Raw genomic sequence first — 19233 nt, 5'->3', positions numbered from 1 at the left:
ATTAGCAGTAACAGAAATTTAAAAAGTAAGACAACAGAGCATCGTGGAGGGATCAGTAAGTAGAGTGAGACCCAGAAAAGCCAGATCTGATCCTGGAGTTCACTGGCCTCTGAGTCAAGCTTTATTTACTTATGAATTTTTTTCTCATCATCTATCTTGATATGCTAGAAAAATCAAGCCTATATTTGAGCAACTGACATTCTGAAGCCAAATGACGTCAGCATATCAGTTGTACAAATGTACTATGAAGAGTGTGCTCCATAGCCCCACATATAATAAAGTCCTAAGTATTAATTGATTACATGCAGCCATATCCAAAGGTCCATATAGTAAAAGCTATGGTATTTCCAGTAGTCATGTATGGATGTGAGAGTTGGACCATAAAGAAGGCTGAGAGCCAGAGAATTGATACTTTGCAACTGTGGTGCTGGAGAAGACTCTTGAGAGTCCCTTGGACTGCAGGGACATCAAACCTGTCAATCCTAAAGGAAATCAACCCTGAATATTCATTGGAAGGACTGATGCTGAAGCTCCAATACTTTGGCCACCTGATGTGAAGACCTGACTCATTGGGAAAGACTGATGCTGGGAAAGATTGAAGGCAGGAGGAGAAGGGGGTGACAGATGATGAGATGTTTGGATGGTATCATTGACTCGATGGATGTGAGTTTGAGCAAACTCAGGGAGATGGGGAAGAACAGGGAAGCCTGGAGTGCTCTGACAAATCAACCCCCAATTTAGTAGACTTGCATGTGAAAGTGAAAGTCGCTCAGTTGTGTCCAACTCTTTGCAACCCCATGGATTATACAGTCCATGAAATTCTCCAGTCCAAGACTAGATAGCACTCTTACTTACTCACAGTTCTGTAAGGCGAACATTTGAAATGGGTTTAGCTGGGCAGTTTTCATGCTAGTCACTCCTGTGAATGCGGTCATCTAGTGGCTGGAATATGTCCACTCAATCTAGAATGACTTCAGGTCATCTAGCCAAGTCCACAGTTGCTGGAGTGATCTTCATGGTGACAGTGATCATAGGTGGGTGTTTGAAGGACTAAATAGGTTGAAAGAGTAAATAGGTTCAAGTTCAGGTGTTGGATTTCTGCAGTTATCTTCCCAGGATTTCATGACATGGAGTGAATTTCACACCATGTTCCCAGTACCTCTCTCTCAGGGATGACACTTTGTCCAGCAATAAGTTAGACCATCTACTGCTGTCTGATCCCTTTTTCATTTAAGAGGAACAAAATCTGAAATGTAGATTCTTTTCAGATGCTTCTAGCATTCTTTTCAGTGCTTTCACTTGGTGCTGTCTTACTCAGAGAGAGAGGTATGGTTTTGGTTCTAATGCCCTGGTAACTTTTCCATTTTCTCTCCCGTGGGCACCTCAAAGTATTAGTGTTCCCTAAATGAGCTGAAAAACTCAAAGACTGTTGGAGGTTAGGGAGGGTAGATACCCCTACCCCACATTTAATAAAAATAGAGTGGAATTATGCAACTATGTAGATTAGCTAATCATCTGACCTAATCAGCAATGCAGATTTTAAAAAGCTTTTCTAATTACTTCCTCAACTTGGCTGAAGGTATGGGTAAGAAGAGTTTCCCAGCATGATGGCAGCAGATGTATTTCATAATATTTATTGAAAATATTGGAAAGAGATCCTCAATTATAATGTTCCTGAAAAGTACATCAGAAAAGGCATTATATTTAACATATTTTAAGCTTTCATTAAGATATAAACATAGCATAATTTAGATGATCAACTCTCACACCAGTTATTTGGAATCTGTCACGCCGTGAGATTAACTTTCCCAGCCAAATTGGTTGCTGGTTAAGTGCCTGTCTCTTCCTTGAGTGATATGACTTCCCAAGTGATCTCTGTTTGTCTTGATGAAAATGGGACCACCAAAAATATCCTCTTTATTTTGGCTATTTGTTCATTTGATATCTTGGCAAAGGAGTCTTAGTGCATGGTGTTTCAAGAACTTTAAATGTTAAATTGTTGATTTTCACAGGTATATGTAAGACCACACAATGAGTCTGATACTAAATTTATTGACTGAATTTAGCAATATGCACGAGTGTTGAAGGAATCATTTTGTCGTGGGATTGCACAACAGGAGACTTACCTGTGAATTTCTGGTTGATCTGTCTGTATCATCCCTGTGTCTTGGGCTATTTGAGTGCTAGCTGTTCATCTTTACCTTCCTTTCTGTGAGCTGCTGAGTATCATTCCAGGGGCTTCCCAGGTGGCACAGTGGTAAAGTATCCACCTGCCAACGTGGGAGACTTAAGAGATGTTCAGTCCCTGGGTCAGAAAGATTCCCATGGAGGAGGGCATGGCAACTCACTCTAGTATTCTTGCCTGGGAAAAACTCCATGGACAGAGGAGCCTGTTGGGCTGCAGTTCATAGGTTCTCAAAGAATTGGACATGACTGAAGGGACTTAGCGTGCATGCGCATTCATTTAATGTAAAGCAGCCTGAGCCAGTTTCTATTGCCTGGAGCCAAAATAAATCTTAAATGATCTAATGCCTTCATTGCCTTTGGAATGACCAAATGCCTAAGCAGCTGTATGTTATTACGTGGTTGTGAAATTGGTTACTTTCCTCTACAAAGAGTTTCTCCAACCCCTCTGCTAGGGACTCTTCTCTAGAGATCAAATGGAAAAGAAACAGCCTTTGTCTTACCATGTGGTATAAAGATAGCATTCAAGAACTTAATGTGCATCATTGCATAATTTCTGGTGTTCAAGAAAGTGAGGGCTGTATTGGTGGAAGTGATCAGTGATGAGTCACATGACAGTGAATTGTTTTATTTGAGGATAGACCCAGAAAAGATGGATAATCCAATGTATGATTTGATTTCTTTGCTAGAGACTTAGAAACTAGGACATAGTTATTATGCGTTTGAAAGTTATCAGATGTGATACCTTTCTGTCCAAACTCTTAAATATCTAGATCAAAGTTTCTCAGCCTGGTGCCATTGATATTTTAGACTGGCTCTTTGTCTTGGGGCCATGACTGTCCTGCATACTATATTAGATCTAACAGTATCCTTTGCATCTGCCTACCGGGTACCAGTAGCATCTCCCTTCCTTCAAGTTGGATGAATCAGTGTGTCTCTAGACATCGTCAGATGTCACTTGGGGGGCAGATAAGTCCTCAGCAAAAGACTACTACTTTAGATTAGTTTTATTATTTTCTCTTTAATTTAGCCAACATTTACTAAAATCTTCCATTATTCAAAGTGCATTTTGGTATGTTTATACTTGCAGAACGTATGTCACGTATACTCACATCTTAGATTTCAACAGATATTAGCACCTTCCTAACCAAGTTTAGTTAGAAATCTGTCAAAACTCTGTAGATACAGTTTTTCTAGTCATATAGTCAGTATTAGGTAAAATCGTAAGAAATTATCTTTTGTGGGTTAAGAAAATGGGAAAAATCAGCATTTCCCTGCGACTCTACCTGATGTATGATGCACAATAACAAAACAAAACAAAAAAAGAGGAAAAAAAAAGAAACTGTAAATGTACCCAAATGTCATTGTAACCATGATTTTAAGTTCATTTTGCTTTTCCTTGCAACTAGTAGTGGTTTTAGAAGTCTTATGTAGGCATGTTTGAAGAGCAGGATTCTGGTTGGAGCTGGCTGAGAGTTGAAATCATATATTTTAGCAATGCAATTATGTAGCTAGCACAGTGCTTTCAATTTAGAAGGTGTGCTTCTTTGGTGCTTGAAGTGAGGGCTGATGGAATTCCTAGTTGGTGGTTGCTAAAGCTGTTCATAAAGAGGAGGTGGAAGTGAAACCAGTTTTGAAAAATATATATTAATATATTAAAGGTTGATGGTAACCCTCTGATTTGAAAAGATCTGGTGGTCCCTATCAACAAGGGTCAGAACGTTGGGCTATTTCTTGCCTCAGCAAGCATTCAGTGAAGGAGAATCTTACCTAGAAACGCTGTTTTGGAAAATGAGATCAGGATAATGATGAAGGGCACTGGCTAACACATGTAAATACAGTTAAAATGACAGGCTGCTAGTTCTGTTATTTTCCTGCTCTCAGATCTCCACTTAGAGCAACAGTGAACTATGAGACAAGGATTCACTGTGATATGAAAAATACCTACACCTTGATATTTCTCTTGTAAGCCTTGTTCTTCTCTAAGCTTCTGATGTGAGCTATAAGCAAACAAATCCTCTCCCTCCTGCTCGCCACCTTCCAGGCAGTGTTAGTATGCAAGAAAATGGCCAGAACTCTGGCAGCAGAAGCAAGAAGAAGCCAGAAGGGAGAACAATAACTCACGAGCTACCTAATCATCTTCTGACCACTCAGAAGTTGGTAATATCCTGGATTTTATACGTTCTATTCTGTAATCATCCCCTGAAACTACCGAGAGCTGATGGCGGTTTTATAAATCAGATGAACAAGGGAAAAGAGTCAGTGAGTGCTCAGTCCATAAAAATACGTCGCTTTCACTAATTCCTGGGATTTCTAGAGGATGCCATGTGTGTGATATACACAGAAGAGACAGTCCATGCTTGATGTTGGTCCAGGACAAGGTTAACTTTGTGCACACTAATTTTAATTCATTATATATGCCTTTTTTTCCCAGCACAAATGGACCCCCGAGGCCTATCTCCCAGACAAAGTAAAAGTGACAGTGATGATGATGACCTGCCAAATGTGACCTTAGATAGCGTTAATGAAACTGGATCTACGGCCCTTTCCATAGCCAGAGCAGTACAAGAGTAAGTATCGCATTCTCAGGATGAAATAAGAATTGCCAAGGTGTTCGATGGATAATGGAAACAGCAGCATCTCCTTCCCCAGACCTGTCATTCTAGCTCTGACTGGGTACATGTGTCAGCATCTTTCCATTCACCCTGTGTTCTTTGGGAGGAGATCAGGGGAATCCTAGAGTGTTTTACGTAGTTAAATATTTGCGTTTCAATAGAAATGAGACTTATTTTTTAATACTTCCCACACCTTCCCAGCTCTGAAAAGAAATATATAATATTTTTTATTCTTTTTGAATGTCACTATCAAATTATCATCTTTATCATTTTCATATAAAACAGTCAAGAGAAATAAAACCGACAAGCATTATTATCTTGTGTTGATAGGAAAAACTACGATAGATTTTTTGAAATTTAAAATTTTGAAGATAATATGTTACCTCATTGAAAAACTCAAATCATATGTAATTTTTTTTTTTTTATTTTTTTTTTTATTTTAATTTTTTTTTTTTATTAAATTTTAAAATCTTTAATTCTTACATGTGTACCCATATGTAATTTTTGAAGGGTTCTTTCTTGCTCCTTTAACTGCAACACAGAGTTAGATTTTAGCCCTCATTTATTGAATGTAGCTGCTTTTTCATCATGGTCAATTCTGTGTCTAGAAACTAGTCCACGTGTATTTTGTCTCTAGCATAATATTTTTTCTAGCATAATTTTTAATAACATAGTCTTAAAGAAGAGGATCTAAATTAAGCCACTATTACTGTAGACACGAAAGTTCATTAACACTTTACTTAAAATAATCTTGGTTACCTCCCATGTATTAATTCTTTTTTCCCAAGTATTGACTAAATAGCTCCTCTATTTCATGAATTAGGTCTTGAAATTAAAAAAAAAAAATTTTTTTTGAAACATTTTAGAATTTAGAGCCTATGTGGGTATTTGTGTGTGGTATAAAATGAATAATATACCTCCATATTATATAGCACTAGGTATTATATATTTACATTATATATGTATGTGTATACACACAAATATATATATTTGAGGAAACAATATATTGCGAATCTAATGAAATTTGCAGTTAGATTTGGATTCAAATTTACATTCAAGCTCTTAGTAGCCATGTGACATCTGGCAAGTTAGCCACTGTGAGATGTTTCTTCATCTGTAATAAGAAAGACTGCTTACCTTACAGGACAACTGTGAGGGTGTGATATGGTTACATGGCATGAAAATTGAATTGAAAAATTTTGACAGATAAAAGCATCAAGGAGGGTAAAATTAGTAGTATTGCTAATGATAGATAGTTGTTACAATAATAGTAATAGTGTATAGTATAGTGTATAGTGACAACTAGGAAATACAACTATTGCAGATGTCATTATGCTAATATCACTATTGAAGACACTGAGGATCAGGGAAGTTCAGTGACTTGTCCAAGGTCATATTATAAGTGGTGATAAGACAAGGTTTAGAACTTCTAACTCACAGAACAGGTCATTTTCTGTGAGTGCCCTGTAATGTCTGTTAACAATCATATTCTTCCACTTGAACATGTATAAAAACACTGTCTTCTCCCATTGTTTAAATAACTGGTTGTAGTAACCTAGTTTCTCTGTGTGGTGATCAGCACAGCAGTTGTGGTTTTGTGGGAGCGAAATCTTAAGGTCAGGGATTCCATTTTCTCACCTGTAAAATTAGACAGACTGTTGAAAAGGTTCAATTCTGAGATGAACCATAAATTTCACAGACATTTTAATCACACTTGTTTTTCTGTGCCATATAATATATACATAATTTGTGTGTACATATGTTATGGATATGTGTGTTTCTTTTATTTCAGATGTTAAGGTTTGGCAGTGTGATTACTAAAATCTAAGTTATACTTATTCCATTTGGAGCTGATAGAGCAAATAATGGTACTAGCTTCTCAAATATAATCACTTTTTATGCTTCTAGTATTATGTGCTGATAATATAATAGTAAATTTTAATATGAAACTTTTAACAGCAGCCTCAGGAATTGGAGCTTCATTTTCAGCGTAACTTCTCTGATCTGCTTTGTGAAAACATTTGGAAGCCACGATACTTTGTTCCTACTGTGCATATGCCTGCCTTTATTACTATTACAAGAGTTGCATGTGTATCTAGGGAAATGCCAGATTCATTATTCATGTAAGTGTATTCATTAAACGATTAGTAAAGAATACTGAGCTGTCACTTGGGAAGCCCTAGAATGCCAGGACCCATCAATAGTTAATTAAGCATCATTCAAGAAGGAATATGTGTGTGTAAAAACTGAGAAGTGATAAGATACTGTGAGGTGAAGTGAAAAGAATGTTCTACAGAGATCTCTTAAATGTAGGTGCGTTTCAAAACTTGTTACAATATGTTGAGGAAAATTTTAGGCTCAGACAAATAAGTATATAGTCCTTGTTAGAGAATTTAAAAAAAGAAAAAAACTGTCCTTAGGTTTCAGTTCAGTCGCTCAATCATGTCCGACTCTGCCACCCCATGAATCGCAGCACGCCAGGCCTGCCTGTCCATCGCCAACTCCCGGAGTTCACTCAAACTCACGTCCATCGAGTCAGTGATGCCATCCAACCATCTCATCCTCTGTTGTCCCCTTTTCCTCGTGCCCCCAATCCCTCCCAGCATCAGAGTCTTTTCCAATGAGTCAACTCTTCGCATGAGGTGGCCAAAGTACTGGAGTTTCAGCTTTAGCATCATTCCTTCCAAAGAACACCCAGGACTGATCTCCTTCAGAATGGACTGGTTGGATCTCTTCGCAGTCCAAGGGACTCTCAAGAGTCTTCTCCAACACCACAGTTCAAAAAGCATCAATTCTTTGGCATTCAGCTTTCTTCACAGTCCAACTCTCACATCCATACATGACCATTGGAAAAACCATAGCCTTGACTTCAGATATGCAGATGACACCACCCTTATGGCAGAAAGTGAAAAGGAACTAAAAAGCCTCTTGATGAAAGTGAGAGAGGAGAGTGAAAAAGTTGGCTTAAAGCTCAACATTCAGAAAACGAAGATCATGGCATCTGGTCCCATCCCTTCATGGGAAATAGATGGGGAAACAGTGGAAACCGTGTCAGACTTTATTTTGGGGGGCTCCAAAATCACTGGAAATGGTGACGCCAGCCATGAAATTAAAAGACGCTTACTCCTTGGAAGAAAAGTTATGACCAACCTAGATAGCATATTCAAAAGCAGAGACATTACTTTGCCAACAAAGGAACTTAGGTTTACCCAGAGTTAACTTTCAGTGGACATGTGTTTCTCTTCTTTTAATTTCTCTTTCATTTTTCGTGCATATCTGTTTCACTATTTCTCTTTCCTCTTTTTGTGTTTGCCTTTGGATCATGATGCCATCTATTAACACAAAAGCTGGACAATGAACAAACAAGCAAAATTCCATTATACTGTGCTCAGTACAATAATGTATCCCATCATAAGAGGACAGAACGTTGTTTCAGCATGTACCAGACGAGAGGATTTTGAAAGATATCTGTGCATCTATTTCTGGCACTTTCAGAACTTTCCTTAGGTGAGAAGGATGTCTGTAGGTAGAGAGGTGATAAAATCAAGGGTTTGTGTTCACTAGAGGTGAAAGTGAAATTGCTCACTCCTGTCCAACTCTTTGCAACCCAGTGCACTGTAGCTTGCCAGGCTCCTCTGTCCATGGGATTTTCTAGGCAAGAGTACTGGAGAGGGTTGCCGTTTCCTTCTCCAGAGGATCTTCCTGACCCAGGGATCGAACCCAGGTCTCCCCCATTGTAAGCAAGATGCTTTACCCTCTGAGCCACCAGGGAAGTCCTTAGCACATTGTAAAAGCCCTGGGCAACCGAAACACATTTATCTCTCTAATTAAAGCCATGGTTTAGGAAGAGTTCTTACCTCATTGGCCCCCATGGTAGTGTCAAGGAAGAAAGGGGGAAGATGAGGTAGGAAGATATTAGGAAAGACTGATAAGCAGAGAGGAATTAAACTTGTCTTGTCCTTCAAACAAGGTGCTAACCCCACAAGATGACTCTCTCCAACTTTATCTCTTCTTCGTCTCCTTTCACATTCAGGTTCATAGCCTTGCCTCTGTAGTTGTCACCATAGTTTGAATTTTTGAATTGGTGGCTCACTTTTTGACACTATATTTACATTGCATAAACCTTAATATGCTATTAAACGCTGTTTTAAAATATTTGGTATTATACATGTTACTGGCTTTTAAAATGAATGCTGTAAGTCTTCAGTTTAATATTTTTCCTTTGATTTGAAATGCAGGAGTCGTTAGCCAAAGTTGCGTCTCTCCTCACCCCAATATGTTTAGCGAGTCTTGTCTTTAAAAAAGAACACTGGTTGGTGGCTTGAGCAGCAACCTGAGTTCACTTCCATCAAATAGATTTTTATAGAGAGGCTCCTGAACTGTTCTTGAACTGTTCATTTCAACTATTTTCATTGGTTCATTTGCCTCTCCTTCATCAGCTCAGCATCAGTGAATTCAGATAAGTGGGAAGAGCTGGCCATAGAGAGGCCCTTCTTGTATTTCAATTGTGGAGGCACTGTCTAAGCCAGAGACAGGTATCCAGTAATTGTGACAGAGCCAACTTCCAGAAATTCATTGAACATCTGTTTTGCTTTGGTCTGGGTTGTTTTTTTTTTCTCCTCCCTCTGATGCTGTAATAGGGTCATTACCCTTAGCTACTTGACAAACATAATTATGAAATAAATGTTTGGAAAAAGAGAAGTACAGGCACATGATTAGAGCAAATTATTATAATTAACTCTAACCCTCAGCAAAACTATTTTTTAAATAGGTAAAATTTGGCTCTCTTACCCAGAGCCTTTAATTTCTGTACCCCTTTTTCTTCTTTCTAGTTCTAAACCTTCATTCTCATTTGGTGATGCTAGTAGAATAATCAACTTCCTTCAAATTAAGGTATAAATGAATATGAATATCTGAAAGAGGGCCTTCCTCAGAGAATTTCTCATCAACCAGGAACAAGCCTTAAACTGAAAGGAAAAGATCTAGTCGTGATACTTTCGGTAAGAGTGAAGTGGGAAAGGGCAGAGCAGAGGGCGAGGAAAGCCAATGAAGACGTTAAAGAGCTGGACTTGTTTTTTCCAGGGTCAGTTTTTGCAGAGTTGGTAAATGCACGTTATTTTTTAACTCACATGGTATCTGAATTCTCTGCCCTGTCTGATCTTGATAATAACTCTCAGAGGGTGGGGGAAAAAAAAAAAAGCAACATAAATTAGTAGCAGCAGCAGCTTTTTGCTTTAGTTAGCATCCCTAAAATCTGCACCTGGTAAAAGGATATTCTTTTAAATGCTCCTTGTCGATTACATTTAAGCTAATTAAAACATTGCTTTCTTCCCCGTTTTTATTATATTGCTTGTGTCAAGTGCCCTTCTTCTTAAAGCAAAACAATTTGTGAATTCTGGAAATGAAGAGTCGTATATTTTTGTTACATTTTCACTTAGATGCTCTTTGAAAGAACAGATGTGGCAGCAAGTTATCTGTCCTGTTACTTTCTTCAGATTATGTTCCTTGTTCAAACATCATGGTTCTTAATTTAGAAAGTTGCATCTGATGATCAAAGAAAAGTCAGAAATCTTGTAGGTTTTTGATGGCGATTGTGTGTTTCTCATTGTCCTTATCTTAAAATTCTTGATCTTTATTTCTCAATTTCCTTGCATCTAACTGGGTTAATGTCTTTTAAATGATTGTAGAGAACAATCCTAGAGATAAGAGAAAGAAAAAGCTGTTACTGACTGCCTGTGAGTGTGTGTGTGCTCAGTCATGTCCGACTCTTTGCGACCCCATGGACTGTAGCACCCCAGGCTCCTCTGTCCATGAAATTTTCCAGGCGGGAATACTGGAGTGGGTTGCCATTTCATTCTCTATGGGATCTTTCCTACCCAGGGATGGAACCCGCGTCTCTTACGTCTCCTGCGTTGGCAGGCAGATTCTTTACCACTAAGCCACCTGGGAAGCCACTGGCTGCCTAGTTTTAGGCAGATTCTATAAAAACTCATACAGTTTCCGTTTAATTTGCCCTGTGCTCCCTTTTTTATGCACAAATAAAGAAAAGGAAGCCCAGAGAGGTTTAGTCTGTCTCCAGAGGTCCTGCAGCTGGTAATTTGCAGAGCTCATTTTGAAATCAAAGTTTATCTGACTATAAACCCAGATACCTTTATGAAGACAGCTCCTGTTTTTATGCTGTGGGTTTAAAATCTCTAAACCATAGCTATCTAAAATTCACAGGTTTTTTTGAGACTTGAATCCCAATAAGAATACAACTTTTATGAAATAATTTCTGATTTTTATTTCATTTTAAAACTCACTGTTACTTTAAATGTAATCTGATGTAAGGGGAAGTGGGGATTCCCTGGTGGCTCAGATGGTAAAGAATCTTCCTGCAATGTAGGAGACTCAGGTTCAATCTCTAGAGCAAGAACATCCCCAGGAGAAGGGAATGGTTACCAATTCCAGTATTCTTGTCTGGAGAATGCCATGGACAGAGGAGTCTGGAGGGCTACAGTCCATGGGGTTCACAAAGAGTCAGACATGACTGAGCAACTAGCACTTAAGAGGGAGATTATTCAATCAACTGCCTTCTCAGAAATGATTCTTAAAAAGGTATTCCACTTTGTGAATCACACATAACATTATATTGATATGTAAAGAAATAAAGTACAAATATATTAGAGTGTTCTTTATATAACACTGTTGGTATTATTTTAAGAAATGATTATTTCAGTATAAACACATGTGCTGACATTTCTAAAATGAACATCCTTTTTAGAATTGCTTTCTGTCAGTCTATAAAAGGAGAAGCTTGTTCAAGGGCTGAGATGGTACTGTGTCATCTAATTTTGCTTCTTCAACTGAAGAATGTGAAGGCATTGGGTCATGCCTTTTCTGTTATCTGCTGATTAGAACAAACCCAATTGAGCTGACTGTGCCCAGAGACTAGCCACAGAGCTCAGTATGTCAAATAATTGCAGTTCTTTTGTTTTAAATATTTCCCAAACTCTTGTCTCATCTTACAAACCTATATTTTTATTTAATAAGCCTGTTGTGTTTGTGTGAGTGCATGATAAGTCGCTTCAGTCATGTCTGACTCTTGGCAAACCTATGGACTCTAGCCTGCCCAGGAATTGAACCCACGTCTCCTGCATTAGCAGGTGGGTTCTTCACCACTAGTGCTACCTGGGAAGCCGATAATGTGTTTGGAACATCTTCAAAGTCCCACATCATGTCTTACCAGAGAAATAGCTTTGGTTCAGTTCTGCAGGTGAAAGCTAGCTCTCTACCAGACTAATGATAGACATCATGGCTGATGAGGCTGCTGCTGATGGGTAAATCTGAGAGGTATTCACTGTCTTGCCAAGGAAATAAACACTTCTATGTTGCTCTTCTTCTAAGGTAGTTCAAAAGAGCCCCTGATTTTTTGTGAATGAATATAGATAAAAGTCTAAAATGTTCACTTAGCCTTCATCAACCCAGCATTCTTGCAAGATTTAAAAAAAAAAAAAAAGATAATGATCATGGAGTAACTCAATCCCTGGTTGTTTAATAGCAAAATGAAGCCTGTACTCTTATACCAACACTTTTATCTGCTTTGATGAGATCCTGTTGGTCCCTCTTTCACTTAAAAAAGTGTGATCAGTTTTTATAATAATTTGATATTTGAGCTGTTTCGTGAATTAGCAAATTAAGTCATGTCTTCATTTGGTGAATAATGAATTCATTTATTCAACTCTGAGTTAGCTGCTGAAGATACAGGATGACTGATTCACAGTACCTTATCATAAGGAGCTCAGAATAAACCTACATGAGGCAAATTAAAGCCCAAAGGGATGAAAGCATGAAGGAGGAAAGGAAAGGACACGTAGCTCATCCAGAGTAGAGCAGAGACACGTGGTAGGATTGCACAAGTTCAGTGACTGGCATGGAGCTGAGTGTGATGAAGAGCTGGGAGGTGAAGCTGCTTCGGGAGGTATGTAGGGACCTGATCAGGAATGATGACTGTATTCTGTAAACAGTGGAGAGACATCAATAGATTCTACATGGGAATGGCATCATCAACTTTGTGTCTTACACATTTCAGTCTCCAGAAAGCTCAGTATGGTGGTGCGGGTTGACCACTGTGCATCCCAAAGGGTGCCATTTCTATGAATGGTGCTGCCTAGCTGCCCAGCTACCCACAGCTTCCACAGTTAGACACAGGAGCTTGTGGTATAAAGATACATGTAAAGAGCTTTATATATCTGCATGTATGTACATATGTGTATATTTATAGACACCCCTGTGTCCATTCACATGAGACTCTCCCATACATTGAGCTGTTCAGAGGACAGATAACATGTCCTCCTTGTATCTCCAGGGCTTGTAGCACAGTGCCTGCAAGGGACTTTTTTATACACTAGAACAGCATTGAATAAAATAGACAAATCACTGATTTTGTGGTGCTTATATTCCAGTGGAGGAAGTGAGAGAACACAGACAGTAAGTGAATAATACCTCTGAAGAGAGCTTCGCTGGTGGCTCAGTGGTAAAGAATCTGCCTGCCAATGCAGGTTAAATGTGGGTTATTTAACTTGCATTAAATGGCTGTGGGTTACATCCCTGGGTTGGAAAGATCCTTTAGAGAAGGAAATGGCACCCACTCCGGTAATCTTGCCTTGGAAATCATGTGGACAGAGGAGTGTGGCAGGTGACCATCCATGAGATCACAAAGAGATGGATATGGCTGAGCATGTGCACATAAGTGCACACAACGTACGCACACCTCTGAAGAACGGAAGTGCTATGGAAGTAAGGGAAACAGATAAGGGTACTGGGTAGGGTGGAGGTGGTGCACAGCATTTATAATTTCATATAAGGCATTTGAAGAATTCTGATAAGGTTATCTGTTAGGAGAGCCCTAAAGAGATATAAGGTCAATTCACTAGGTTATCTGAAGGAACAGCCCGCGAGGCAGAGTAAATAACAAGTGAACAGATTCTAAGGCAGGAGTATTCTGGAGTGAGTAAACAGACTGACCAGCTAGAGAACATGAGTTAGAATTCCTAAATTTTGCAGAAGAAACTGGGCTCTGTAGATGCTAACTGTTCTAGCATCACTTCCCTAGGGTGAGGGAGCCAGGACTGAATCTCTAGCGTCTATGCATACTTTGCCCTCTTGTGATTAAAGTTAGTTTTTTGTTTTGTTTTTTTTTTTTAAAGGAATCTGCAGTTATTTAACCAAAACGGAAGTCCAAAAACAAAAATGCAAAACAATTTTTCTTTCAAAACACTTCATTACTTTCAACTTACTTCTTTTTGGCTGGGTTCTTCCAATCTAATTTTGTATCCCTGATGAGTCAAAAATATTTATTATCCTAGAGAGTTGTTAAAAGATATATTGTTACTATATCATCTAGGAACCATTAGCACTTTTTCCCCTAGAAATGATGCAGCTGTTGTTTCAAGTGAGAACTTACCCTAAGAATTTTTATGTATGAATCTTTTTGATCACTCAAAAGTAAAATAAAGGACAAGGCATCGCATCCCCTGGCAGCCCAGTGGTTAGGACTCTGCTTTTTTCATGGAAGAGGCCCGGGTTCAATCCCTGGTCAAGGAACTGAGATCCTATAAGCCATGTGATGTGGTCAACAGAGAGAGAGAAAGAGAATGCAAGTAATGCAGTTTGTTCTAGAAATGCCAGAAAGTACAAAAACAAATGAGCAAAACAACAAGAAAAATAGCAAAGAAAATAAAAGACATCATATATGGAAGCTTCTACACAGAGATTGCTGTTACGAGACTGATTTACATCCTGTCTCTGTGGCAGGCATTTGATACTACATGTGTAATGCTAAGCAGTGAGTTTAACCTTCCCCCATCCCAACTGAACTGATCATCTTTTGGTGTATACTACAGATATAAACAGATTATTTGTTTAGCTTTTGTAACCACTTGGAATTATTGTTAACTGTTGACTAGTTTTTTAAACTCTCACGCCGCATTCTAATGTGAATTTATTCTTTCTAGATAATCAATTTAAAAATATATAGAAATCAAGCTTTTTAAAGCCGAACCTTTTGTTTTTATACTTTTTTAAAGTTAGAGATGCCAAAGTTATATCATAGATAGAGTGAGTCAGCCACTTTTATTTGAGAGTGGCTACTTATTTTTGCTAGTAATTGCTGAAATGACTCATAATTTAAAATAAAACGGTATTTCATGTGGTCATGCAGTATACTCCAAACTGATGGCAAGTATTAATTTGCTGTTGGTTGTTTGACCTGCTTCTCTGTGTGAGATCTTTTTGTAGCTTTTTACTTTCTGTATGTTCTACCTATAATTGCTTGGCAAATTTGTGTATGCCATTTATATTTCTCATCCATATATTCCTAATGAGTGTAACTAGTAAGTATAGGTAGTCATTTCTCATGCATTTTTGATGTGTGTTGATATAGATACTCAATGATTATGTTGAAATATTAATAAGTTTCTGTAGAAGTTCCCAGAACTATTCATCACTCTTTCATTTATTAATATAGTCAGAGAGAGCACACATGATAGAAAACCATACTGTAATATATTTGAAATTAACTCCATTCACCAGGCTATAATCTCTTCCATTTTCAGTCAAATGCTCTAGATACTCTCTCTTCTTATTACTCTTCATGAGTTATTGCCATCATGCCATAATTTTCCTTCACTTTATAGCACTTTCCCACACATGAATCTCATTGAATACATTTACTTACATGCATCAAATGGAAGTAGAAAATTAATGGGTACGTTTTCATGGAGAACCTGCTGCTATAGAGAAAAATCTGACATAGATAGAAAAAGATAGCTTGGATCAGATAGAATCTTATCAGGATGACATTTGACCACAATTTTGTACCGTCTTCTTTGACAGTCACAAACTTAAGAGTTGCCGCTAGATTGTAATCTGGTTCATTATGCATTATGGCTTATCCTAACAATTAAATCCCAAACCATGTGCAGTTAGTGTATAATAATGCCAGCAAATTTTCAGGAAATTTATGATTAATCTTTAGAAAAATTATTTTCATGGGAGAAGGAACACCAATGTAAAATAAACTGAATTCTGTCAAAATGTAGTTTCACAATTCGCTGACATATTATTAGTGTTATTTCACCTCTACTTGTGGAAAAGCCAATTAATATATAAAAAAACTGGTTTCGACTTAATTTAAAGCTAATTATGTATTCTGACTAAAGTGATCATTTTATCAACTTAATTTCTAATATTAGACTGAGTCAAATAATATTTCTGGGAACAAGTTTGAATCTTTTTTGATACTGTGAATAAAATTATGATTACCTACCTATTCATATATCCTTTCAAATATTGGTTAATGTTACTTTGGGTTGCAAGTAACAATACATGTTACAAGAAAGCTTAAGCATGGAATTATTTTTCTAGCATAACAAGAAGTCTGGAGTAATAAGCAGGGCAGGCTGCAGGGAGTATCCTAAGGTTTGTCGTAAGGTTTCTTCTCTCTTCCTGATTTGTTGTCCTTCAGTTGTGGCTTCCCAGTACCTGCAGTGCAGGAGCCCAGGGTCAGGAAGATCCCCTGAGAAAGGAATGGCTACCCACTCCAGTATTCTTGCCTGGAGAATTCCATGGACAGAGGAGCCTGGTGGGCCTCGGTCCATGGAGTCGCAAAGAGTCAGCAATGACCGAGCAGCTAACACTTTGACTTTTCACTTTTCAGTGGTTATATGAAGGCAGCTGCATCTCCAGGTATCCTGCCCTTACAAGAGACAGAAAGGAAGGGGTAAAAGCAGAAAGAAAAAACTAACCAGAAGGCCATACCAGGCAACTGTGTTCCTTTTAAAAAGTTTTGCCAGGAGACCCACCATATGGCTTGTGATTATATCTCATTGACCAAAACTGGTTTATGTATTCCCTGTTATTTGAAGTATGGCTATGGAAAAGAAAAGCATGGACTGACACAGTTAACCACTAATGTTTGCCACCAAATTTCAGTTTAACACCTAAGAAAAATATGGTACCACCCCAAATTCAATATCAAGGCGTTTTGTTTTTTTTTCCTAATCAGTTGTATAATGCCAATATAATGCTGTGTAGGCAGTCATTCCAAATCTCAGGAGCATACCATCATAAAACATTTCTCTCCCATGTATCAAGTTGGTCATTTGGAGCAGGTATTATGGTTGTTGGAGCAGGACTGTTCACTCATTTTCTAAACCCAAAGAACAGCCCAGGGCAAGTATATCTCAAAGCAACACTAGAGCACAAGTGGGCAAGCCCTAGTATACAAACGAAATATAAGCCCTTGCTCATGTCCCTCATCTGACAGCATCCCATTGGTCAAAAAAAGTCACATAACTAAGTCCCGCTCCAGTGTTGAGGAAATCCATTCCTCCCATGGAGATGTGAAGTTTTAGAAGAGTGATGACTAGTGTACTGTTATTTCAGGAAAGAAAAATGGCTGTTGTTTACAGAAACAGTTGAAATTATTTTTGAAATCTTAAGTTTTAGCAAATTTTAGCCATATTCTCATGAAATTTCTAGATGGCTCTGGTGGATCTTCTTTCTAGATTTGCTTTCTAGATCTTCTTAATGATGTATGTTTTAGACTCATTAATAGCAGGTACATTTATTGAATCTTGATATCTGGATTTCATAGTGTGAATTTATCTCCAGGCCTTATATTCTCAGAGGTACTTTTTTGTTACAAAACAGGTGTAACAGAGCTGTATTGCAAAATGTATCACTTAGCAAGAAGCTGATTCTCGCTGAAGAAGCAAAATCTGTGAAATGTTACCAAGTCTCTAAACTCAAATTAACTTTGATTAACCTATTATGGTGCACAAAATGACAAAAAACAAACAAAAAAAATCAGCTAATGTGTCTTTTCCCCTGATTTCTGGAATTAAATAGACTCTACAGTGACAAAATACAAAAGCTATTATACAGATAGTGGAAAATAAAATCTCTGAGCTAAAATTTCATGCCGTTTCAGCAAAAGTTGTTTTCGTTTTCATTTCTTCATCCAGTCTCCACTTTGTTCTGTAAATATAATGATTGATTATTACAACTGAGAGCAAACAAGGTATCAATTCATGTAGTTTCCTTTTTCTAATGCCTATATAAAACTCATTTTAAATTTTTCGTACATTTAGAGAAACCTTTTCTGGTATGTGACAGTAAAGTGCAATCAAGGAAATCTATTAGAAAAAATGAGTGACTTCTTAAAATCAAGAGATTAGTGTATCTTGTCAGCTTGTATTGGGTAGATTAAATTGTACGGTTAAGATATTAATTTTTCACTGTAGCTTTTTTTATGAGGCTTATTATGTAAGTGAAGTCAGTAGATCAGTAAAGCTTTTATGATGTGAGAATATCCAGCAAAATTATTAATTGTCAAGAAAACAAAATAGTTGTTGAATTAAAAGCATATTATCTCTTTACATACTGAAAACAACCTGGTTTTTAAAAATATATTTACAGTCTTCATTTTTACTCCTACATTTTTACCTAAGCTTCCAGATTGACAGTTAAAATAAGTTTCATAAATCTTGCCATGTATATCTTTAAAACATCAAAATCATCCTAGTGTTTTGAAAGGGATTGCATAATAAATTATTAGTCATGAAAATGAGTAACAAGTTGGTCACATGCCCAAAAAATCAGGAAGACTATATCGGAAGTTATTCAAGTAGTTCACACACGAGCACCTCTGGGCCTGGGCCAGCGCTCCAGTGGTGGCTTTTGAACCAGTAACAATATCCCTAAGTGTTATATTAAAAATGTCCTGCTTTGTGAGTCTCAGTTTATTTTTATCATGTATCTCACCATGTTCCTTAATATAGCAACGGATGAATTATCTCATTTTACTGAGAACAATAAGACACAGAAAAGTTAAGTACGTAGAAGGTATCATAGAATAAGGAGTGATGCTCATAATGTCCAATCAGATATAATTTTACAGTACATGTTAAAAGTACTCCTTCCTGCATTCTGTCTTGAAAGGATTTATAATTTATGTCTTAAAGAAATAAGTAATAGTTTTAATGATAACTAGACTGTAAAGAATAAGATAATGGCAGGAAAATTGGCCATACCTTTGAACCAAATAATGTAATTAAGTGGAGTGGGTGGAGTTTGATAAATTGGTGAAATTTACAAATGGAACTAGCCTGTTGGAATTTTGAAATCTAGAACTGAAACTGATTAGAGAAGGCTGGAAATGTAGAAGGCTATCATTGGCATAAGAATGGTTATTAAGATTTATTTTTTCTCTTTGGGGTATTATTTGTATGCAATAAAACATATTTTAAAAGTATAATTCAAAGGATTTAACAATTGCATATATAGTTGTCCTTTGGTATCCATGGAGATTGGTTCTAGGACCCATGTAGCCTCACAATCCCTGGATGCTCAAGTCTCTTTTAAAAATGGCTTAGCATTTGCCCATAACCTA

At 37.5% G+C, this 19233-nt stretch overlaps 1 protein-coding gene across 2 annotated transcripts in view; it reads left to right on the top strand.

Annotated features, from left to right (window-relative positions):
* The window catches only part of KLF12 (KLF transcription factor 12), a 273389-nt gene that overhangs the window by 137415 nt on the left and 116741 nt on the right, over positions 1-19233 (top strand). For both annotated transcript variants that reach the window (XM_068984569.1, XM_068984568.1), the window contains exon 3: positions 4619-4754. In XM_068984569.1, the coding sequence (XP_068840670.1) occupies positions 4619-4754 (136 nt within the window). The remainder of the gene's footprint in view (positions 1-4618; positions 4755-19233) is intronic.

Source organism: Capricornis sumatraensis, chromosome 12 (genome assembly GCF_032405125.1).
Source record: "Capricornis sumatraensis isolate serow.1 chromosome 12, serow.2, whole genome shotgun sequence".
NCBI classification, from domain to species: Eukaryota; Metazoa; Chordata; class Mammalia; order Artiodactyla; family Bovidae; genus Capricornis; species Capricornis sumatraensis.
Note: the sequence above shows the minus strand (reverse complement) of the source record. Positions and strands in the feature narration are given on the sequence as shown.